The 25,488-nt window shown below is 34.9% G+C and overlaps 1 protein-coding gene across 5 annotated transcripts in view; it reads left to right on the forward strand.

Moving 5' to 3' along the window:
• The window catches only part of LOC150076142 (serine/threonine-protein kinase SIK2-like), a 362,913-nt gene that overhangs the window by 41,647 nt on the left and 295,778 nt on the right, over positions 1-25,488 (forward strand). For 4 of the 5 annotated variants that reach the window (XM_090387049.1, XM_090387050.1, XM_090387048.1 and 1 more), the window contains exon 1: positions 23,053-23,279. The exons of the other annotated variant lie outside the window; for it this stretch is intronic. Coding sequence is in view for 1 of the 4 variants with exons in the window: in XM_090387047.1 (XP_090243173.1) it covers positions 23,148-23,279 (132 nt within the window). In the remaining 3 variants the exon portion in view is untranslated. Of the gene's footprint in view, positions 1-23,052; positions 23,280-25,488 lie in introns of those variants that run through there. 5 annotated transcript variants of the gene reach the window in all.

Consider the following 25,488-nt stretch of genomic DNA (forward strand, 5'->3'; position numbering starts at 1 on the left):
TATAAATAAATGATTTCTGCCATAGATATAACAACATAACTAGAGGATGCGTTCTACAAAATAATGTTCACTTCAAAATACATGAAAACTGGGATAACCATAACATATGCATAGCATATGTCAACAAAATTTAAAAACTTTTTTTTACTAATAAAATTTTAAGAATTATAATATTATTATTTTAATTTAAAATAATAATATCATTATTACTTTAAGTTAATAGACTGCAGAACTGAAGCCTTTAAGCAACACAGACAACCTTTTTTTTTTTTTTTGATATATTTTCCGTCTTATATGGAGTAATTAGTTTATCAGCATTGATCCTTTCAATTTCCCACTGAAAGTCAATAATTGAGCAACAAAAGTCAAAGGAAGGCCATTGTTGGCAAGATTTATGATTATTTTTGATTTTCAGTACCATCATTAAGTTCTTTCCATGTGCATTGTTCCATTTGGTAGTCTTATTATTATTTTATTAGCCATATGGTGCAAGGAAGTCTGAGGCTTATGCTGCACCAGCCAAAAAAAATTCCCAGTTATCCTGAGAGAGGGAAAGGGGGGGGGGGGAGAAAGAGAGAGGTAGAAAGGAATCTTGAAGAAAGAGAAGAATGATGATATCCAGCTCAGGACCCTGGGTGTGCCAAGCCCATACTTACCAGATGTTGAGTCCCTGGGGTTTTACCAGGTAACTATAGAGTTCTATTTGAAAAGGAGACTGGATGTGGAAACCAATGCACCTGTAAACTTAGAAACCAAAATGTTGCTTCATTGTAAAGTTTTCTGGCTCTTTTTTCTTGGCTATTGTTTCAAATGGCTAATGCATTCCAAACCACTACAGTTAATTTAAACTCGAGAAGAGTGCAACCTTCAGCAATGTCACGTTCTTTATCTACTTGGTTCACACTGCAAGAAACTGTTTCTTGGACCAACCACAGTTGTTTCTGATTTTCATAAATGACATTAATGCTAGGATAGAACAATTTATGTCAAAATTTGCAGATTATGTAAAGATTGGTAGAGTAGTTTAATGACCAGAGCAGCGCTCCTTCAGGATGACTTTAACAGTTGCAAGAATGGTTGGAAAAAGTGGCAGCTATGTTTTAATGAAGCAAAATGCAAGGTCTTACACTTGGGGAATAGCAACGCTAAAATAAATTATGCACTTAGTGGGACTGAATTAAAAACATAGAGGAAGAAAAGGATCTGGGAGTTATAATGCAGGCAGATATGAAGTTTTCTGAGAAGTATAAAGAGACAATCAGGAAAGCCCATGGTGCCATAATGACTATTTATTGAATATTATCCCATAGAGATATGGAGGTCATAGTCCCACTGTATAAGGCAATTTTAGACCACAATTTGGAATACTGTGTTCAAGTATGGAGACCTTATCTGAAAAAAGACACTGAGCTCCTTGAAAGGATTCAAAGATGGGCAACTTGCATTGCAAGCGTGGTAAAAGGGTGACCATATGAGGAAAAGACTCTGAACATGTGGGCTATAGAGCTTGGGAGCCAGGCACATCAGAGGTGACCTGATTGAGGTTTATAAAGCTCTGAGAGGGTTAGTACAATGAACGAAGGCAGAATTTTCACTGCATTCCAAAACTTGGGGGCATAAATTCAAATTACAGGGGAAATAAGTTTAGACCAGATTGTAGAAAGTTTTTCTTTTATCCAGTGAATCATTGATTGCTGAAACAGGTTGCCTCGCAGGTAGTCGAGGCTGACAGTTTGAATAAATTCAAAGGGCAACTGGATAGTTGCCATGTTGGGAGGGAAGAAAATAATTTGTATTTTTATTTACTCGGGTTTTTTTTTTTTTTTTTGGCCAATACATCAAAAGTCTGTGGAAGTCTATTACCATAACCCTCAATACCTTTCAGTGAAAGTATTTTCTTTGATTTTCTCATTGAAAATTCTAGAAATCTTTGTTAGTTATCGTGCAAAAAGTAATAAAGTGCTGGACCAAAGTAAGTCCACTCTTGATAATTATATGCACATATAATTATCAAGAATAGGATGTGATTGGCACATGCTGTTTTTAAGTTCATGTTTTCTAAAAACATGAATTTAAAAATGGCATGCATCTCTCACATCCAGTTATTTTAAGCATGTACTCTGTTTGTGGCAGCATATCTAGTTATTATACTCTTTCTCTCTTTTGCTTTTTATCATGAAGAATCTGGCTAGTGTACTTGATGTTTTGTTAGCTGTCAAAGATAATAAGGGAAATATTCAAATGAGGGGATAAAAACCTGTTGTTTTCAGAAAATAATTTCAAAAAACGTTTTTAATATAAAACAAGTTAGTGGATGCAGTGCATTACATTTCATTTGTGTTAGCAGTGATAATTCACAATTTATAACCCCCCCCAACAAACATAACATCCAATGTTTTAGCTACAATATATGGATAGCAATATATTTAGCTACGATATATGGATAGCATATGTGTATTAAAAAATAATTGGTGGGTTTCAATTGGTCTGTTTTTAATGAAATTTAGGAAGGCTAAATAAATTTCTGAAATACCTAAATATAAGCTTTCAGGAAAATCCATCCACTTGGATCCAAGTTATCACATACAGAAGAATGGACATGGTGCAAATATACTAATGCACATTATTAGGTGTTGTTAGCATATATGCATAATGAGTCTGTCTTCATCATGTCCGTTCTGACTAGATAAATGTTCAGTGAAGGCTTGTGCAATAACCTGGGGTCCACTGGTGGTTGATCTATCAGATAATTGAAGCATATGAATCTATTGATTGATTTGGAATTAGGTGACAAATATCAAAAAAGATCTTGTATTTTTTTAATCAAAGCATAACCTAAGCCTTTTTGATAACATAAATAGTTCATTTGTTAATGCCATATTTAAGTGCAATTAGTAGTTTCTTTTAATGCAATAACTTTATGCTGTCTCTCAGTAAGCAATCCACATTTATTAATATTTTTGTTCTTTAACACGATTAATGATCTTTTTATGGTAAAAATGAAAACAACTTTCCTAATGGCCAAATGACATGCAGCCAAGCAAAATACAGGTCAGTTACAGTGAATCTTTCTTATGTATCTCATGACTTCAAAACATTAAACTGCTAAAGAACAATCATATATCTGAAGTTAAAAATAACTAACTTTTTTTTTAACATATGGTGCACATGGCTTTTATTAATTTGGTGACATTGCAGTATCAGTTTTCGTGTATTATTCTAACTGACAGGTTGCACTTCACCTGTCAGCCACAATGCAGAATCTTCATACACAATTTATAACCACAATTTTTTGATTCAGGGTTATTGATTGAAACTTGCCCTACTTTTCTAAATATACAAGCAGTTTTACTAGAGTAGTTTTTGAAGTAGAATTATGGTTTTGCAGAGTAACTGTATACAAATACCTGTAAAGTAATACAGTGACCATTCTTACAATTGTTTTTGTTTAGTGGTGCTGTACTTCAGGTGTTGGCCTGAAAAAAAAAAAGAAGTAAATATATAAATGAAACTAGTTCCAAATAACCTATATAAGACATATGTATACCAAGGCAGGCAGAAATATAATGTTGTCTGTGGAACTATACATTTGCTGCTTCCTCTCCATTAAAAATATATGTAAAAAAGGTTACATTTATAATTTGCATCAGATTTGTTGATAAAAATTAGTATTGCTTTGATATTTTTTAAAAATTAATATAAATGGCATTTTTATGTACATAAGTTGAGCAGATGGGCTGAGAGGTGGCAACTGAAGTTTAATATTGACAAATGTAAAGTATTGCTTATTGGTAGCAGTAACTCCAGAGTAATGTATCAACTGTGTGGTACTACACTGAGGGTGGTGGAGAATGAAAAGGACCTGGGGGTAATTGTGCAGTCAGATATGAAGTTTTCTGAGCAGTGCAGATGGTCTGTAAGAGTAGCTCATGGTGTCTTGTCAATGATATACAGGATTTTTTGTAGCAGGGAAAAGGAGGTGATTATCCCCAATGGCAATGGTCAGGCCACACCTTGAGTACTGTATACAATTTGAATTTATTCAAATTGTATACGGTACTCAAGGAGTCCTCATTTTAGGAAGGATGTAAAGCTGCTAGAACAAGTACAGAGACGGCAACAAGGTTGGTGAGGGGAACAAAGGGTTGCTCTTACGAAGAAAGGCTTGAGTGTTGCAAATTACAGTGTCTGGAGACTAAGCACCTGCGAGGTGATCTGATTGAAGTGTATAAGACCTTGAATGGTTTGAGCATGCTCAATGCTGATGGTATTCTTCCTCTTGTCCAGCTTAATCTCCTGATGGGACATAAATTCAAATTGAGGAAAGACAGTTGCAGAATAGATGTGTGGAAGTTTGCCTTTAGCCAGCAGGTGGTTGATTGCTGGAACAAACTTCTATCTGTCATTGTAGAAGTTGACAGCTTAAATAAATTCAAGGCAGAACTAGACAAACATTTGGAGTGAATGGATGGTTGAAATGGGAAGGTTTTTTTTTTTGGCTGATGCTGTATAAGCTTGCTTTTTTGCATTATATGCCTCTACTAATGCTAATATGTGTTCATCTGTGTATGTACAGCTGAAAACTCTTTATACAAACCCTCTTTTTTTGTTACAATATTTTCATTTCAAAATGAATAAAGCTAACAGATTGAAGCTGATGACTAGCTTCAATTGTCAATAGAAGAAATTATTTTAAGCTCATTGTCAAAAAAATTAACTTCGACCTAGAAGTTTGTTTCATCGTACAGTATTTGTAGGCTATGTTTATCAATATGGCTCTTACATGGGCAGCTTTGCCAATCACAAACAATATTAAGATGCTACAAGCTATAGACCAGCGTTTCTCAAACTGTGTTCCGTGAGATATGAACAAGTGTTCCTTGAAAAATCATAATTAATAAAAAATAAAATTTGCATATTTGCAGTAGACACCACTTTGTATAATAATAATTTTTAACATTATTTATTTTCGGTTATTAATATACTGGCATAGGCTAATAATCAAATAGACTGTAGAACACGTTATTTTGGTGTGCTTTTGAATAGAGAAGTATGCATAGAGGTAATGACATCTACAAAAAAGTAGCAATGTAGTAATCTAATATGCCATTCGTATGCGATTTAGCCTGGAGTTCACAGGTTGAAGGAGAGGGAGAAGCGAACCGATATCATAACTAAACTCACTTCCTTGTTTAAATTTTTTTTGATAATTATCAGTATTTCGAAATACTATTATTAAAATAAATGACCATGAATTTGTGGTTGAAAAAGGAACTTTTAAACGAGAAGCAAAGTACTTCTAGTAGTGCAACTGCGGTCGATGAAAACGAACACAATATTGTCACACTTCAAAGTGAGAATGAACATCGCAGCCTTTTGTTCCTCAAAAATCTGAAGTTAAAATACAGGAACCAACTAAGAACTGTTTGTAATAAAATATTACAAACAGTTCTTTGGTTTCCCCTAAACTTGTGCTTCGTAAGTGTTCCATAAATATAATGTGAGATGAAAAGTGTTCCATGACTAAAAAAGTTTGGGAAACGCTGCTGTAGATAATGTTCTAAGCAAACTCTGCTGTAGATAGTGTTCTAAGAGCGACATAACTAAACAGTTTGGCATTCCTAAGCATACACTGCTTACCATTCTGGTCAAGCGTCAGGGTGCATGAGTATATGTGCTTTAAGTGACTGTGACTGCTGAATACAGTGCTGTTTCTTGCATTCTCTCTCTCTATCTTGTGAACTCCTCTGACTGTGTGGTTTTCCTGGTGTATAAACAGAAAATTTATTTATCAAATATAGATTGAAAGCTTAGAGAAATCTGCTGCACTGGGTAGGATTAGGGCACAAAAGACGTGGTATCTGGATCATAAAAAAGGTACTCTCGGAAAGGCTAATGATATGTGCAAAAAACATTCCTGTAAACAGAAACCTTTTCAGAACTAGCATGGTTGAGTCATCCTTTCTGCAGTCATCCATCAAAACTGATGGATGGTTACAGAAATTTAAGACTTGGTATGTCTTTCAAAAAAGTTTGTAGCAAAAGTCTAGCCACGAACACTGAAGCTATGAAGGAATGGAGAGGGAATTGTTAAAAAAATGTCTTGTTCTGATCATATACTAGAATGACATCTTCAATGCTGATAAAATATCTTTTTTTTTTTTTAAGGTTAGTGGCAAAACTACCATATCGCCAGATCTGCCACTGTAAGGGGTAGAGGAGGATTGGTTGATTTGGTATGGTTATTAAAGATCATGTAGAGGCTCGTGGGAAATTTGGGAAAAGGGCCTAAGAATTTATAGTTTCATCACTAGATGAGGTTGATGAAAAGGTGATTGCCAACTGCTTCAAACATGCTGGATTTTGTCGCCTTGAGTTGTGCAAGGAATCAAGCTTCACACATGCTGCTTCCTTTATTAATTGCAAAGGAACAGTCCGATGATATGAAGAAATTTTTGAGGATGTATGTCATCGCCTAAACTTATAGGGAAAACATGTTTTGAGAAATGTGCCAAATTGGATGCAAATACTGTGTTTCAAGATATGCAAGAATGAAGAGGAAACTCATTGCAGATGTAATGGAGCCCTGAAATCCATAGAGATGAAAAAGAGGAACCCACTATAGTTGAGCAGAAAATTTTGTTGGACACTCATCAAGGATTAATTTTTTTCAAGCACAATCTCTAAAAGAGAATTATGTGCCTTCATAATTCTCTTGCCGCCTCCGTAACCAGGTGGGCAGGAGCAGCAGTGCGTAGCACACTTCTTGATTAGACCTGGATTCGAGCCCATGACCACCAAATATGGAGGATGCGGAAAGGTCAAGGAATGACCACCGCATATCCCCGGAGCAATATGGCCTTAGTTGCTAATGCTTCTAAAAACCAAATAATAAACAAACATAATTCTCTTTTAAAATATGCTCTGTCATTATGACAGTTTATTTTTTTTTTAAATTCTGAAAACAATTCTATCATTAGGCCTTGCATATATAATATATATCTATGCAAAATGTACAATTACATTTTCTTGTTTAATACTGTAATACATATTTTCTGAATTAGATTGTGCTATATTGCATTAGTAGAATTACATTAAAATGTTCAACCTTTTCTTTGTTCTTTTGCTGATTTTATTAACTATTAATATAATGTTCTTTCAACATAACAACTGTTTTGTCTATATAATATTTTTTTAATTGAGGAACAATGCATATTTCCTTGGATTACATTATATTTTCGCTATATTGGTATATATATATAGATCTACATGTGGCATTTTATTTACAACTTGTTTCATTTTTATGTTTATAACTTTTGCAGGATTTGATGTCAAGTGTGTATATATTCAATTTTTTCTTAAATTTTGGTCACAAAGTCGCAGGTAAATGTCGGGCATTTATGCTGAATGAAGGTAAAGATTTAGGATAGAAAGAGAAAACTCTTTGGGTTTTCTTTCAGCACAACCTATTGTCGACACTAGATGGCCCTGGAAATATCTCCAGTACTGTCACTAGTGTAGTGGGAGGTATACAGAGTTAGGCAGAATTTCAGAGCAGTACCTGTTATTGACTTTTTTTTTTTTTAGAAATGATCATTGTAGTTTGACCAGTATCTTTCTCCTCTTGTGTCGTGAATAGTACATGTGGAACACTGCACCTCACTGTTGACCTGGTATATAATTCCAATCATATTGGTAAATTGTGTAAAAATTACATCTTAATTATACAAGATTTGCAGAGTTCTTAAACTATACAAGGTAATGTCCTCTACATAGTGAAATTGTTGCCCTTTCAGCATGGATTTATTTTTTTGGGAACAAGAACTTGTCAAGAGAGTAAGAGATTGGTTTTAGGTCTAAAATCCCATGCTTTGCCAAAAACTCATTGAAAATTAGCACAGAAGGTGGCCTAGCATTATCATGCAACAGGAACCAGCTCCCTTTTTCTTGAAATAGTCCCTACCCAGTGAATTTTTTTAACCTAACAATCCAAAATTGTGCACAGTACTCCTTATTAATCAGTATCACTTTTCTTTTTGAATGTTGAAAAACAAAATTTTTTTGTCTTGGGCAAAATGGTGATCACCATTCCATGCTTTGTTTCTTTGTTTGTGGATCATATTAGAAATACCACAGTTATGATTGAATTGAGCGAAGAGTAACTGTATAAAATCACTAACAGCTGGAACAAGCTGATAAATAATATTTAAAAAATATTACTTCTACATTAGTGCATAAATTATAATTAATATACATAGTGCCAAACAACTTATGCTGCTTGTTGCAACACATGTCTGGCTTTGATTTCTGTTAGTTAAATCATTATTTATGGTATCACACAATCTTATGTACATTTTTTGCTAGTAAAGCATCAGTCTGATGTTTTTGCTTTGTGAAATCTAACTTATACGTGAGTTTTTGTTATTGGTACAGCAGGGTATTGTAAATATTATTTTGCCCTTCATTTGAAAAATTACTTTAGCAAACAGAAGGTATACTGGCAAATATATCAAGTAAGATTTACTGTAATAATTACAGGAGGAGTGGAATGCTCACAGTGAGTCATAGTATGGAAGTACTTTCCAGTGAATCACCAAAACTAAAATTGCAACATTATTTAAATAAGTATGATCAATTTCAGAGGTAAAATGTGCATTTTGTGCATTTCTTTTTCTTTGGTGTATTTTGAAATATCCAATATCGCAATTTAAAAAAAAAATCTATTGGTACAGGATCTGCTTTCTCGTGTTTGAATTGACTTAGGTTGCAAAGCTTACTGAATTGTCAAAATGGTTTGCATTCTCAAAAAGGTTGGAAACCACTGGAGGAAGCATTTATAAAAGTAAACCTACAGTAAATCGGGTCACAGAAACTAATGCAACAAAGGAATGTGAATATAAATCTTGATAACATCTACCAAGACTCAGAAACACTGCACTGTGCACATCTTACAATAATTACTTTTGCTACGGAAAAACATTCTGTAGTGAGCCAAAATATTAGACAATGACATGCAGCCCATACCTTAGTCAATGTACAAGCTCAGTTATAGCTGGTGGCTCAAAACTGGGCATAACTATGGGAGTTACAGTACTCCTCCCTGCACCCACTGTCTTTCAGTCTCATTAGAGCTTAAATGCAAATGTCATTTTGAAAAATTGTGTAGAGTTCATCAGACATATGTGTGATGAACTCTACACAATTAAGATGGCTTTGGCATTTTTTAATCTTTTTGGTACATAGGCACCAATATTTACAGACTCTTTAGGTGTAGTGACAGCACTACAAAATAACTCCCCAAATCATTTCAGGGCTGCTTGACCTCAATAAAAATAAACAGATGTCAACCTTTTCTAGATTTCTAAGCATATGGGCATACTGGGAAATGAATATGTAGATTAAATAGTAAGGAAACTTTCTGACTACTGACTCTTCTGGGCCATCGTGTAGTTGACAAACTAATCATACAAAGAGTATATAATGAATAGTGGATCCAAATATGGCATCCCCAAATGCATAACAGAACCCAAAACTGTGGAGTTCCAGCTCAGACAAAACAAATGTGAAGAGATATAGCTAGTCATGCTCACTTAACACATCTCTTTTTATTGTATTACTAGAAGATGATCTCCACTCCTATCCATAGTTTTCACTGCTATTGTTACTGTATAACATATCCTTATTTAATTATGCTCATTATCAAGTTCCTAGCATCACATCTTTCTGGCCTTCATTAGTATTAGCCGTTTAGTGCAAGGAAGCTCCAGGCTTTTGCTGCATAAACCAAAAAAAAAAAATTGTTTTTAAATAAACTATTCATGTGATTCCCTCCTCACATAGGTACCAATTTAGCTGACCTTTGAATTTTGCCTAGCTGTCAAACTCAAGACCATCGAGGCAACTTATTCCAGTACTTAACAACTCACTGGCTATGGCTAAAGGAAAACTTTCTAAAGTCCAGTCTAAACCTCTTCTCTCAAAATATGAATTTATGGTCCTTAGTTCTGGTATAATTTATAACATTGAAAATTTTGCCTTCATCCATTCCCCCCCCCTCATAGTCTTGTATCTCAATCAGGGTATCCTCTAAAGGGATTGGTTATCAAGCTCTTTAGCCCATACAGTATATTTGAAATCTTTCCTCAAATGTATACCCTTTTTTGCTGAGCTCGCCAGGCACATTCAAGATCCTAGATGTCTTTTTAGGCACATTTGCATATACAGTCATACCTCGGTTAACGTTACCTCTGATAACGAAGCTTCGATATAACGAAGTTGGCAATTTCAAGCCCCATTTAACATAAAAAAAATATTCCAGTTTAATCACCTGAAATCTAAACAAACTGAAGAAATTACGGAAACCTTTGGGGCTTCTCGTGGTTGGTTCGAGAAATTTAAAAAACGGGCCAGGATTCATAGTGTAAAATTAACAGGAGAAGCTGCAAATAAGTTTCCAGAAAAACTAAAGGAAATAATTAAACGTGAAAATTTTCCAAATTTGGTGTTCAATGTTGACGAAAGCGGTTTGTTCTGGAAACGGCTGCCAACAAAAAGCTTCATTTCTATTGAATAAAAATCAGCTGCTGGGTTCAAAGCAGCCAAAGACCGTTTAACGTTACTCTTTGGATCAAATGCCTCTCGCGATTATAAATTAAAATTGTTATTAGTTTACCATTCAGAAAATCCGAGGGCGTTAAAAGGTAACACAAAAATGAATTTACCTGTAATATGGAAAGCAAATAGAAAAGCGTGGGTTACCAAGGAGTTATTTACTGATTGGTTTGTTAACCACTTTTGTCCTGAAGTAAAGCGGTATTGTCAAAAAAAAAAACAACTTTGAAGAAAAAGCTCTTTTGTTGTTAGACAATGCTCCGGGACATCCTACTGATCTTAACACATTGGACACATGCATTCCTGTCAAAGTTGTGTTTCTTCCAGCAAACACAACTTCCCTGATTCAACCATTGGATCAGGGAGTAATAGCATCATTTAAAGCTTATTATCTGCGTCGAACATTAAGCAGTTTAACTGAACTAGAGGATAAAGAGGAAATGACAGTTAAAACTTTTTGGAAAAACTACACCATTAAAAACGCAATTGAAAACATTGATAGTTCTTGGAAAGAAGTCACTAAGAAATGCTTAAATGGAGTTTGGCGCAAAATATGGCCAGAAGTTGCACTAGAAGAAGAAAATAACATCCAAGAAATTAGAAATGAAGTTATCCAGATGGCTCAATCAATAGGTTTTGAAAATGTCGATGACGAGGATGTTAGAAATTTATTGAATGCAGAAGATGATGGTTTTTCAGTGAAAGATTTAGAAAACCTTGTTAGCAACGAAGACAAAGATAATGAAGACGAAGTTAAAGAAGTTCCTGCCGAAAAAGTGTTAACAACCAAAGATTTAAAAAGGTGCTTAAATGACATTGAAAACGTTTTAAATTTTTTTAGTGAAAATGATCCTGATTTAGGAAGAAGTGTTGTTAAGCGATCAGTGTTAAATGCAATAACTCCGTATAGGCAATTGTTAAATGAAAGAGAAAAAGAGCATAAACAATCAACTTTAGACTCATATTTTAAAATATGATTTCACTTTGTATGTAAGTTGACTGTTTATTTAATAAAACTTTTCTTTGTTCGAAAACAAAGCTTTTCATTTTCTTTACGTAGGAACGTATCCCTATTCTGGCCATAGTATTTTTACCTCTGAAAACGAAGTTTCGCTTAACGAAGTAATTTCGTGGAACGCATCCTATTCGTTATTCGAGGTATGCCTGTATTGTATATATATAATGTTTTTCCCACATCCTCTGTCTGCATGACAACTGAACTTTGTGAAATGGCGCCTCCGTAGCCAGGTGGGAAGGAGCAGCAGTGTGTAGCACATGCTTCTTGATTAGACCGGGGTTCGAGCCCGTCACCACCAAATACGGAGGATGCGGAAAGGTCAGCAAATGACCACCGCATATCCCCGGAGCAATATAGCCTTAGTTGCTAATGCTTCTAAAAACCAAATAACAACAACAACTTTGTGAAATTTTATATTTAGTTCTTTTAGAAGCATTTGTTGAGCAATCCCAAATTTCATTAAAATTGGACAAATAGGAATATGGCAGTTATTATTTATTTTCCCCCATTAGTCGGTGTGGAAAAAAAATTCATAGATTAAATGTGATTTTAATGCAGTATTGTTAGCTTTAGACAGTCCATGCATGCTTCGTACGTATTGTTAAGTCAGACTTGTGAATGTGGTGTTGCTTGTGAAGATACAGAGATGTAAAAAAAAATGTGGTATAAATATTGTAAGTTGAGAGCATAAATCATAAGATTTCATTAAGTGTTCTATAAAGTTATAATCTTATCAATTAATTACTAAGATAACTGTATTTGCTTTTCATTTCTATTAATCATATAGAAAAAGAAGAAAATGTCAATTAATTTAAGAAAATATTGAATGCACCTGAAATATAATGTGCTGTGTACATTACCTAACTTGTTTCTAGGTGCAGTCTCTGTGCTTGGACAAATGATTCCAAGTGTAGTCTTAAAATTGCCTCATACAGTGAAATTATAATCTTCCTAGCTACAAGAAAATGTTTGATAAGTAATCAATGGGGTCACCATGGGCCATCCTACCTGCACTCTAACTTTGTAGCCATCTGTGTTATAAACATCAAATCCTTTCTTTGTCTACTTTTTTAATTCAACCCCACCAAGTGTATAATTTATTTTTATGTTGCTATAGTAAGATCTTGAATTTTACCAGATTAAAACATAGCTGCCACTTTTATGACTATTCCTAATGCATATCTGAGTCATCTTAAGAAGTATTGCAGGGCAATGATCATTAACTACTCTCCTTGACTTCATACCCTGTATCCCTTTGTTGATGTTATTTAAGAAAATTGGTAACAACAGTAATCCCGGTACTAATCCTTGAAGGACTCCACTTACATTAGTCCAATCTGAAGAATAGCCATTAAGAACAATCCCTTGCCTTGCCTTCTGCCTTGCAATCTGTCTAAGGAGGACCTTGCTTGTGACCCCCAAAGTATTCCAGCTTCTACACTAATCTCTTATGGACTAAGTCAGCTGCTTTGCTAAAATCCAAACAGTGTTGAAACCACTTCCTACATCCAGCTCACAAGTGACTTTTTCAAAATAGCTAATCAGGTTGGTTAAACATTATTTTTTTTTACAAAACCGTGTGAAATCATCTAATTTACAAGAACATATAGGACTAAGTCACATTACTGGAGATGTGCCCAGTTTACAGGGTTTTCCATGTATATGAAATAAACAACTTATATGTCTGAATCTGTTTTGTACAGAAAATAATCCATTATTTTAAGGATAGCTCCCATAAGATAAAAGGTGCAATTTAGCTCTAATGGTCCTTGCACCACCACAACCTTCAACCATAACCATTATGCAAATTTCTGTGTGAATAATTTAGACATGACACAGCCAAGTGGTCAAAGTACAGTAGTACAATGCATTTGAGTTGACCATGTTTAAATTCCATATGTTTGGAAATATGATTAATGATAATTATTGTATAAAAATACAATTGCAGATTTATATTTGACTGCCACCTGTACACTATTTACTAATCTTAAATATCCACAATAGCTAAAAACAGAAAACATAAGTCGATAAGTAAATAATAATAAGGATAATTTACAATTATCAAAATTAAAAGAAAACATTGAAAATAGCTACAAATAAACATATTCACTAAAATATAAGCTAATATAAAAAAAAAATTATAAGCTAATATAAACATTTAAATTAGTTCAACATCTGAACATAATAAGCTGAAACAAAGACTAACACATAAAATAAGCCCAACACAAAAATTCATAAACACATTCAATAAACATACCTATAATCCCTCTCAAAATATAATATTCCAAATTAAGTTTAATGATAATATTTTTGTCAAATAGTTGTAAATAAACTCTGACCCATGTAGTTGTGTTAATAAAAACACATTTTGGCTCATTGTAGCCAAGTGGCCAATGCAGAAGTGTAGTAGTACATGCAATTCAGTTGAACAATAGTAGAGCCCATGTACCATTAAATATAGTTAGTGATAAGAATCTTGTAAAAATAATTAATTGAAGCTCTTTACCTATATGTTCTTAGTTAAGAAGCATACTAAATATAAGGCATTGCATCCAGTCTACATGGGTGACCAAAAATTCATGGAACAAATATAAATTATCATGTGGTAATTTGCACATAAGACTACTGTACAAATTGAAGCAGCGTTGGCATTTAGGGCAAGTTAGTGCTCTGTATAAAGGGGATGGCTGAGCAGGAGAAGACTCCTGCTCAGCCATTAGTGGAGCCCCCCAGGCTTCATTGCTGGGCCAATTGTTATTAATGATATTGAAGCTTAATGCCTAAGTTTGAAGATGATATAAAGGTTGGCAGGGTGGTTAATGACAGTAATCAATGTAAGCTACTGCAACAAGATCCAGAAAAGTAGGATGATGGTCTGAGAAATGGCAGAAGTTTAGCACTGACAAATACAAGGTACTGCATATGGGTAGAAGTAATCCCAGATTAACATACCAACTGTGTGGTCCTATACTTCAGCTTAGTGCAAAATTAAAAATACCTTGGGAGTAAATGTGCAGTCACATATGAAGTTCTCTGAGCAGTGCAGACAGGCTGCCAGGACAGCTCATGTAGTTTTGTCAATAATATACAGGAACTAATAGCAGGAGTTTGATTTTCCCCTTGTACAAGGCCATGATAGGCTCCATCTTGAGTACTGCATACAGGTCTGGAGGCCTCATTTTAGGAAGGATGTAGATTTACTGGAATGGTGCAAATAAGGTCAACAAGATTGGTGAAGAGAACAAAAGGGGGTGATCTTACCAAGAAAGGCTTCAGTTCTGCAAACTGCAGTGTCTGGAGACTAGGCACTTGCAAGTTGATCTGATTGATGTGCTTAAGTCTTTTAATGGGTTAAGCAAGCCTAATCCTGATATTATTCTTCCTCCTGCTCAGCCTACACTATGAGGGGGCATAATTCAAACAGAGGAAGGATGCTTGCGGGATAGATGTGTGAAGTTTTGCTGTTAGCTAGCGGTGGTTGATTGTTGGAACTAGCTTCCGTCTGTTGTTGTGGAACTGGGTAATTTGAATAAATTCAAGAAAGAACTAGACAAATTTTTGTAGGGGATGGGCAGATGATGTGGAAAGTTTTAATATTTTTTTTTTGACTGATGCTCTGTAAGCTTGCTTTCTTGCATTATATGCCACTACTACCAATAATAATGTTGTAATGCCAGAGTATAAATCGAACTTTGTTTTTTAATCTCCATAGGCTATGGCACTTGCGAAATAGCAACCCCAAAATAATTCTCACATTTGGTAGGACTGAATTATAAACTGTAGAAAAAGAAAGGGATTAAGGTTTTATGATATGGTTATGAAGTTCTTCAAGCAGTGTAGATAGGCAGCAGGGAAGGCCCACAATGTCCTATCAATGATTTATTGAATATTCGCTTGTAGAGAAATGGTGGGGTCATAATCCCTCTTTAGGAGACAATTGTAAGACCTCCCTTATAATACCATATACAAGTATTGAAACCGCACTTTAAAAAAAAGACAGAGCTTTTTGAAAAGAGTCCAAAAACTGGCAACCTGCTTGGTGAGATCTGCAAAACAGTATCCATACAAGGAAAAACTTTGAATATTTGGGCTATAGAGTTTGGCAACAAGGTACCTTCTAACTGAGATCTATAAGACTCTGAAAGGGGATAGTAAAATGAATAAAGAAAAAATTTTCACTGTTATGATTCTAGAACAGGGAGCCATAATTGTTATTTAATTGTATATATATATTTTTTTTATTTAGTTATTTTATTTTATTTTTGCCATTGTATTAAAATGGCTTCCTCCTTGAAATATTGGCTAATACTAATATGATGTATTGGGGGAGATATTATGAGGGCTACCCCAGCCTCCAAATTTTTTTTCTCACTTGTGATACTGCATACAAAATGTAATGGTGCAAGGTGAAAATATAACTGTTACTGCAAATATTCTGTGAGCTTCAACACTACAATCCAGGTGGCTGGGCTGTATTAGTGTGTAAAAGTGTGGAGGGGAGATCAGATGACATTTATGTTCATATGAAGCAGTGGTGCATTGAGTTCTGAATACAAAGATCACTGCACCTACCAGTGTTTGAAAAACGTTTACAGGGAAATGTGAGCACAGTGATGATGGTTTGAAGGATGTGCCAGTGTCAGGTCATCCTTGCATTACAGCAACAGCAAAAAATGAGGTAGAACAGATAAACTGATTAATGAAGAGATCTGAGAAATATGTGTAAGGGTGGTAATATGCTTTAACGAATTAAAAACATTACTGGATAATCTGGGATATAGGAAATGTATCTTTTAGGTTCCAGATCACAAGGAATGTGATCTAGAACCTACATTCCTTGTGATCTGGCTAATGCCAGATCACAAGGAATAGATACAGGCTTATGCTTCTAGAATGGAATGAGACCACAGATAACAATTTTCTTGACATATCATTGCCAAAGATGAGACCTTGGTACTCTACAATGAAACAGAATCAAACTGGCAACTAATGGAGTAGTGATACAAGGATTTTCTGATGAAAATACAAGACATAGCCTTCTACTGGAAAAATCATGTCTTCATTTTTTTTTGGGGGGGGGGGAAAGAAGTGATTATCCTTGTGAATTCCCAGTTACAGGTACACATGTTCAATTCTGCTTGCTGTGTAGAGATGCTGAAGACTAAGATCAAGGAAAAGGAAAATTTCTCCTTCAGCACAGCAATGTGAAATCTCATACCAGCATCCTGACTAGGAAACTATTATAGAATTCAAGTGGACTGTTCTGTGACCACCCCCATCAGTCCCAACCCTGTGCTATCAGACTCCCACTTGTTTAGCCCTAAAAAGGATGGTTTTGTGTGGAACACTTTGCCAATAATGCTGTCATTGCAGATTATAAGAAGTGGCTCTTAGAGCCACTTCTTATAATCTGCAACTTTTACAATATGGTAGATTGGTTCAACAGTGGAGAAAGGATATACAAAGTGGTGATGAATATGTGGGAAAATAAATGTAAATACTTAAAGTATAATATACAGTTTAAAATGGCATACTTGCAGTGCTATCCAAGGGAAAAATTTGGAGGCATTTGTTTTTGAGCAACCCTTATACAAACAAGCATTAATTTCAAAACAAAACGAATATAATAATTGTGGGGGCACGACAGCATATTCGCCCAGATGAAGCTTAGGAAGAATCCCTACCTCACCACCACATTGCATCTACATCTCATCAACTCTATTATATAAAAAATGGTATTCACCTTTTACAAAATATACAGGTTTATATGAATATGCAATGTTTTTCAATTACTAAATCTCCCACTCTATATTGTGTACTTTGTGATAATTAACAAAAACATGCATAAATGACAAATATTAAACATTATAAACTAAGTCAGTGTTTTAAAATAATGTTTTATATCAATCAGAGCTGTTTTTATTTATACAGTAGAGTTGTTATATTCATTAGAAATTTTAGAAAGCCTGAAAACTACAACACATAAAAATTAATAAACACAGACAGGTCTATACATTGTATGTAAATTAGGCAAATACTTGATTCATTACATGATAAAACAAAAGTGCACACACAAAAATATAATTATATATATACATGAATTGCATACCTTATGCAAAATAAATAAAATTTGATAAATGTGCTCATAACAATAAGATAAACAACATAGTGTCCAAAAGTTGTAATCATGTCCTTTTAAATTTTAATATGGCATCATAATATAATTTTAATCTGTGGAATGTACAAATCAGGGGAGTTGTAGAAGTCTGCACTGCAAGCTTCACTCATTTCTAATCTAGTGTGATACAGTATGTATCTGATTAGGTTTCTCTTTCTGTAGAATGATGTAGGCATTTGAAATGGCAGATGGCAAGACAAAATGAGTTGAGAGAAGTGTTTTAAAGGAAAGTTATATTTTGGCCAAAAGTTACAACATCCCAGTACAACTGCTATCTGACCAATTATTGACGCATTGTCAATAATTTTTTTTTTTTTTTTTTATGAGAACCCCAAACACGAGAGGTATTATAACCTATAGTACTTAGTACCGTGCTTGGGTTGGAGGTTGAGAAGACGAAAGAAGATATTTGTTGATATTGGACTTGAACTTCTGTAGATTGTAATTTTCAGGAAATACGTATGACGGAAGGTTGTTCCAGAAAACGGCAGTTGAATGAATAAATGAGGAAGATGAAAAGTTGGTTCTGTGGGTTTGAAGTTGGACAGTAAATGGATGTTGGCTGGTGGCGGCACGTATTCGGACTGTTTTGAAAGAGAGAGCGGGAATTATAGAAGCCAATTCAGAAGAACAGTGCCCATGGAAGTATCTGTAGAAGAGGCATGCAGCAGAAACAGTGCGTCTATGAGAAAGCGAGTGGAGAGACTCTGTTAGAGATGAATCATTAATTAACCTAACTGCCCTCTTCTGAATGGAATCAAGAAGCCTAAGAGAGGTTTTGGGGGCACCACCCCAGATGTGGGAACAATATTCCATGGCAGGGCGGATTTGCGATTTATACAGAGTGAGCAGCTGTTTGGGAGAAAAGTAACGCCGAGAGCGAAAGAGAAAACCAAGTTTTTTAGATGCAGAGGAAGCAATATTTGTAATGTGCTTGTGCCAAGAGAGATTAGAAGTCAGGGTAATCCCCAAAAGAGATATATCATTTTGCCTAGAAATCGGAATGTCACTAAAGATAAGCAGAGGAGCAGGAGAATCCTTTTTGCGAGATATAAGACAAGATTGAGTTTTAGAAGGGTTGAAATCAACTAAGTTGTCTTTGCCCCACTGGAGAATTACCTGAAGATCTTCATTTAAGGAATTGGCAGCAGATTTTCGAGAACTTGAAGCTGATTGAGCTGGACAAGGTTTCTCAAAATGGAAAGTTGAATGCAATGTGCTATCATCGGCAAAACTATGGATAGGATTTCCAGTCAATGGAAGAAGGTCATTGATATACAAGAGGAAAAGAGTGGGGGAAAGAACTGAACCTTGGGGGACACCGGCATTAGTGGAGAAGTTAGAAGACAGAGAGCCATCTACCATCACCCTCAGTGAGCGATCAGAGAGAAAACTGGATAACCAATTACTAAAAACAGTTGGCAAACCATAAGATGGAAGCTTGTTTAGAAGACCTTTATGCCAAACACGATCAAAAGCCTTTGAGATGTCAAGAGCAACTACTTGTGTTTCACCGAACCTTTCCATTGAATTAGTCCATAAATGGGTAACATAAGCCAGAATATCACCAGTGGATCGACACTGACGGAATCCATACTGGCAATCGTTGATCAGACGGAAGGTTTCTAGGTAGTTTAAGAGTTGGCGGTTAATTGATTTCTCCATTACTTTAGAAAGAGTAGAAGTAATTGCAATGGGACGATAATTGGATGGGAGGGATTTGTCACCCTTTTTAGGAACTGGCTGGATATGAGCAAATTTCCAAGCAGAAGGAAAAACACCTTTGGAATAAGAAAGTGAAAAAAGGCAGCAAAGAATAGGAGTAAGTTCAGGAGCACAGGTTTTGAGAACAAGTGGAGAAATACCATCAGGACCTGGAGCTTTCTTAGCATCAAGATTCATCAAAATGGTCAGATAGCAGATATAGAAAGGTTTAGAAAAGGATGCAGTGGTGAAATTGGCCATAGTTTGTGTTATTACTATTGCCCCTCCCCCAAGTATATCTAACTATGAAAGCAATACCATCCCTCTCCAGAAAGACCAGTGGGCCAGTGTCTTTACAGATCAGTCAAAATTCATTCTTTAAACTGATTCTATTTTGTGTTCTCATTTGAAAAGAACGTGAAACATACTCCTATATCTCTAATACAATGAAGAGACTATTACTGTGATGATGGTTTGGGGAAAGCATCATGAATAGCCACATTGATTTCTATATATTTAAGGAAGATCTCATCCTTATACCTACCTAAAAGTACAAGGTTCACATTAAAGTTCTATGTAAGGCTGTTCAGAGGCTGAATTCATTTTCATGAATGATAAATGTTCTTCCACATAGGTTTACTTTGGATGGTCATCAAATTTGTTCAAAGCTTAAAATTTTCAGATGAAGAATATCCTTTGGAATTGACATTTTACAGAATATAAATTGTCTAGACCTGAATATGAACAAGCATGTCCAGGCTGATTTTGAGTGATCAAGTGGGGACACATTGACTCTCAGAATCCTCTATTTGCTGAAATCTGCTTCAGTTTTAAAGAGTAGACCAATTTTGGGGGAGTCTCCCCCAGTTCATTCTGCAAAGATTATTCTACAGTTCTTATTCATTCATATACCTAGAAATGTGGATTGCTGGATGAGAAGAATATTTGTACACTAGCTAATTCCAAGTAGATAAGGGCACTATCATTCACATGGTGTCCATTAGATATAAAAGCAAACAGTCTCATTTGTAATAAATGAAACCAAACTACTGCTTAATCATTTAGAGAAAATTTGATGAAGAATAATGGGAGGATATGATTTCATTCTCAAATTAAGATAAGAAAAAAAGTGGCATATATATCACCCACGACACAATTGTTAAAGGATTAGTTTCTATTCTATATAGAATTTAAAGGTAGAGTTTAAATATTAGCATAGGAATTATAAGGAAGGATTACTTTATTTTGAAGGATTTTAATTTCTAGGGGTAAAGGATTTTCTTATAGAGAAAAAATATTTGATAGTTCATTTTGTTTGGATTAAAGAAACTGGGAAAAATTTCAGTTTTACATAGCTTAACAGTAACTACTCTTATAGTAAACTGCTCATTTAAGTGGTAATACTATTTCCAGAAATAAACATTCTTCCACATAAGTTTGAGCCCAGGCATCTTACACTCTGGGGCAAGATATATGGTGTCCTTCATATATGTTAGTGTTAATAGTGGCAAATGATGCAAGAAAGCAAGCTTATACAGTATTATTATTTATAATAAATGCTAGATGCCTTTTCAAGTTGAACTTGGGTGCCAATAATTTGTTCAAATCATTAAATTCTACAACACTAGATGGAAGTTGCTTCCAACATCAGTTACTCTTTGGTGCGCGCCTCTGTAGCCAGGTGGGAAGGAGCAGCAGTGCGTAGTACATGCTTCTTGATTAGACCGGGGTTCGAACTCGTCACCACCAAATACGGAGGATGCGGAAAGGTCAGGGAATGACCACCGCATATCCTGGAGCAATATGGCCTTAGTTGCTAATGCTCCTAAAAAAAAACCAAATAACAATAATAACAGTTACTCTTTGGCTGAATGCATATCAATTCTGCAACCACAGTTTTTCAATTAAATTTATGTATTATTTTGTGTGTGTGAGAGTGAAACAGTAAAAATGAGAATTTAGTTAAGTTAAGTATTTAGTTTACTTAAACTTTTTAATGCCTTATATACTTCAATTAGATTACTGTGCAGATGGCTAGTTTCCAGGGATTGATATTTACTGAACCCTAATCTTTCTTGGTAAGGATATCTTTTTGTGTCACCAATAAATAATCTTGTTGCCCTTTTTTACATCCCCTTCCAACAGATCTATGGCCCCCTAAAATATGATTTCCGAACCGGTATGCAGTATTCCAAATGTGACCGAACTATTGGCTTATGCAATAGAATTTTTCGCGGAATACCCTGCGCACCTCCAAAAAAAAAGTTTGCGCGCGTCTTATTTGTGAATTTAGTCCGAAGCTTGAGGTTTCTCCTGAGGTTACGGGAAAATAAAAGTGATGCGTTTTACAAACACTCTTTACTGACTTAGTATTTTTATTTATCCATGTGACCATTGCCTAAAAAGTGTTTATTACCAATATTTATTAAAACACGACCTGGACACACACATACAAAAAAAAAAATTACCTTTTCTTTTTTTTTTTTTTTTTTGTTCTTTTCCATATCTTAAAAAATGGGGCCTTACGTTTAAAGCTTATTCGAGAAAATGAGGATATATACACAGCAAACTGAAAATATAAAACGTGCATGCTGATAGATAATCATGTGCAATATATAATAACTACACCCAATACAATATTATACATATAATCTTAACCAAGTGCATTACTAGCGACTTTTAGCGTTATACAAGATTTTTATTTAATACTGCAAATCACAAGATATTTATTATTCACGAGTTTTCTCGAAAACCTTGAAAACCTGAATGAACTACTTACCACACATGATCATGCCGGAAATACGCAACTCCATTGACGTTGTTGTCGTGATGTAAGTCACGTTGCCGTTAGCAACCGCACAGGTATGCGAAAACTTTTTTCCCCCTAAAAAGTAATATACTGTATGTCTAAAAATGTGAGGCTTTTAAAGTTCATGTTAAAAACAAACACGAATGACTACAGTGGCATATTTTTACTAATTTTATTTCAATTCAATAAAAATTCTGAATTTTAAAAGTGTTTTGATTAGGACATCTTTAGTGAAGATCCTTAGCAAAATAGTAACTACTGCTTCTGGGCGAGTTCTGTCAAAGAGAAATGCAGCTGTTGGTTTAATAATACTGTAATTAGAATGTGGAATTGTTATTTTTCTCTTATAAAACGGTTATGGCATAATTGCTATCTTACTCTGCGACTAGGTAAACGTCATTTACAGTTGTTGCACATGGTTATTAGTGTAAAAAGTATAAACAGTATTTTACATGAACCGATGTATTCAATTAATGTACATATCAGAGGTGTTAGGAGCATCGTTTATTCTCAACTGGTAAAGCCTGTTTTCTTCCGTCCAATAAACCGTTGTCGGTAACGATGAACGACAAGAAGCCTTTGTATGTAATGGTAAAACGATAAGGTTTGACGTCATAAGTGTGCGAATAGCACAAGATCTTCTCATAAGCTGATAGTACTGACGTCAGCCTTGACGTCACTCTCTCGGTAACCAGCGCACGCCAACATGAAACGAGGGTTGGGAACCTGAGAGTGACAGCATGCCTCAGACTAGAGGATGCCAGCAAAGCTTTAGGCGTTGATATCGTTTCAAATGAAGGATATACGTTGATAATGAAATTTATTTAATGCAATGGGAAGGAATGGCGGAAAAGCCAAAGGGGCCGATTCGAGTCGGATTTTACGATATCGAACGGACCATCGGCAAAGGAAATTTCGCCGTAGTGAAGTTGGCAAGACATAGGATAACAAAAACTGAGGTAAGCTCATGTTAATCGTTAGCATTTTGTCGCAATTATTATTAAATAAAATAATCATTTTACACGTATTATAAAACATATTTTAAGATTTAGTTGTATAGCCGCGTAATTTTTTAAAAAATATATTTCGTGAGACACTATGCCTTGTAGATATGTTTTTTCATCAACGTTATCTTTGTTTTTTGACAAGTTAAACTAAAATCGTAATTTTCAAAAGGAATTGTCAAACTAAATTTTTCCTTAATTCAGAGTTTATTTTAAAACCCGCATAAAAATTCTGTGTTCGTTTAATTTTTCAGTTGTAATTAGGAAAAAGTACAAATTTAGGTACGATTGCTATAAAATATGTTGAAACTGAGCACTCATTTTCTGAAACACGTGTGGATACCTTTCTGGACGCTTTTAACTTATCTTTTGAAAGATATAGTTTGTAAGTTAACAGAATGTAGCAAATATAATGCAATGTACAATATAGCTTTTACTTCAGTGGAAGTTTCCTAGTGACGTATACCTTAATTTTCACTGTATAAGCCGAGAGAGAAAGCGGTATTTAGAGTAAAGAAAAATAAGCATGTTAATCTGAAGTTTGCTTCTTCTCAGTACATCCTACATGCGCTCTTTACGTTATAAAAATTGATCTTGCGAGTTGTTACGTAATTACGGCGAGTGACGTTGTTGGGCTCTAGTGTGACGGGGGGGGGGTAGGTTTTGTTGGGAACAGTTTCTTTCATTCTATTTGCAGGCACTCTTTCAAATAGTATAGTTTACTAATATGATGACTTGTAATTAATCAAGAAGTTTTGTGGTTTAGGTTTTATATATCTTCAGTAGTTTTCCTTTGGCATACTTTTGCATTTTAAAAATGATGTATGTTAAGCAGCAGAATATTCTAAGAGAATATAAATGCAAGTTTAAGCCTCATATCCCTTTCTGTTCCACTTATTTCATTGTTATATATGCTACAGCAGCAAGAAAACTTTTCAGCAAATACATAATTTAAATTTATTTTAACCTCGTTTAAATTCTGCTGCTAATATTTATTTATTAAGTTTCTAAACTTCATATTAGAATTCAGTTTATTAGATATGACCATTTTTAATTCAACTCTTTGTACTGTCTGGAATAGCCTATTTCTGTTCGTAACTCAGTTTGATGTATAGTGCATCGATCTCATTGTGGAGGCACTTCGCCACGAGTTGTCTTGTTATTGCTCTGCTCCAATGGAGAAGTATATTGCTTTTTATTTGAAATGTATACCATTACCTATACTTTCGATCCCTTTTCGAATCTCATCGGTGGGCATGGACATTGATTGAGAAGGCCTCCATTAATGCATCCACAATATTTGAGATGGCGTAGTAAGTGAAGTAGACAGCTTTCAATCTTACAACTATGTACAGAAAGAAACCATGACCGACCTTTCAAGCTTGACGCTTTTTCCTTGAGTTTAATGATGTTCATATTTTTGTTTCATGTAACAAATTGTCAAATGCAAAATTTGCGATGACTAAGAAGTAATTTAAGAAAACTTTAGTAAATGATTCCAGAATGCATGCTGTCGAGACTTACGCTAATATATACAGTAATCTCCCTACTTCGAACACGATGCGTTCTCGAACTCCCCCTCCCATGCATTTTTACGAACACACCAAACCAACCATACGCCTTTCCCCTCTGTGGTGGCGATCCTGGCAGTATGACAGTTTCGCTAGTAGTTCGTAAATCGATTTTCCATTAATATGAAAAGTTCGAAGATGCTTACTAAAAAGATTTTCCACCCCGTCGTTACAGTGTTAAATGCCCAAATGATGCAGGGAAACCATTTGCTGATGCATTCTTTATTTAATGTAGTGCATTTTATTTTCTGTATGCAGTACGGAATTATGTTATTGTAAATACTAAGTACAGTATGCTGATGATGTGCAATGATAGACAAGACGATATACCTTTTCGAAAGTTAGGCCTCCGTAGCCGAGCGGAGTGCAGTAGCATACGCTTTTTGAGTACACCATGGTTAAAGCCCACGACTGTTAAATACGGTCGATCTGCCAACCGCACTCGACCTGTATGGCAGATTATGGTCCATTTTCCTTCGTTGAAGAGGCTTCCATCCTGCAGTGGATTGATAATAGCTGCAATTTATTTATTATTATTTTTTTTTTTTTTAACGTTTTGGAAAGGTTTCCTCTCGAATCCTGATAATGGTCTG

This window comes from Mastigoproctus giganteus, chromosome 13, assembly GCF_048544385.1.
Source record: "Mastigoproctus giganteus isolate SK-2022 chromosome 13, ASM4854438v1, whole genome shotgun sequence".
Lineage (NCBI taxonomy): Eukaryota > Metazoa > Arthropoda > Arachnida > Uropygi > Thelyphonidae > Mastigoproctus > Mastigoproctus giganteus.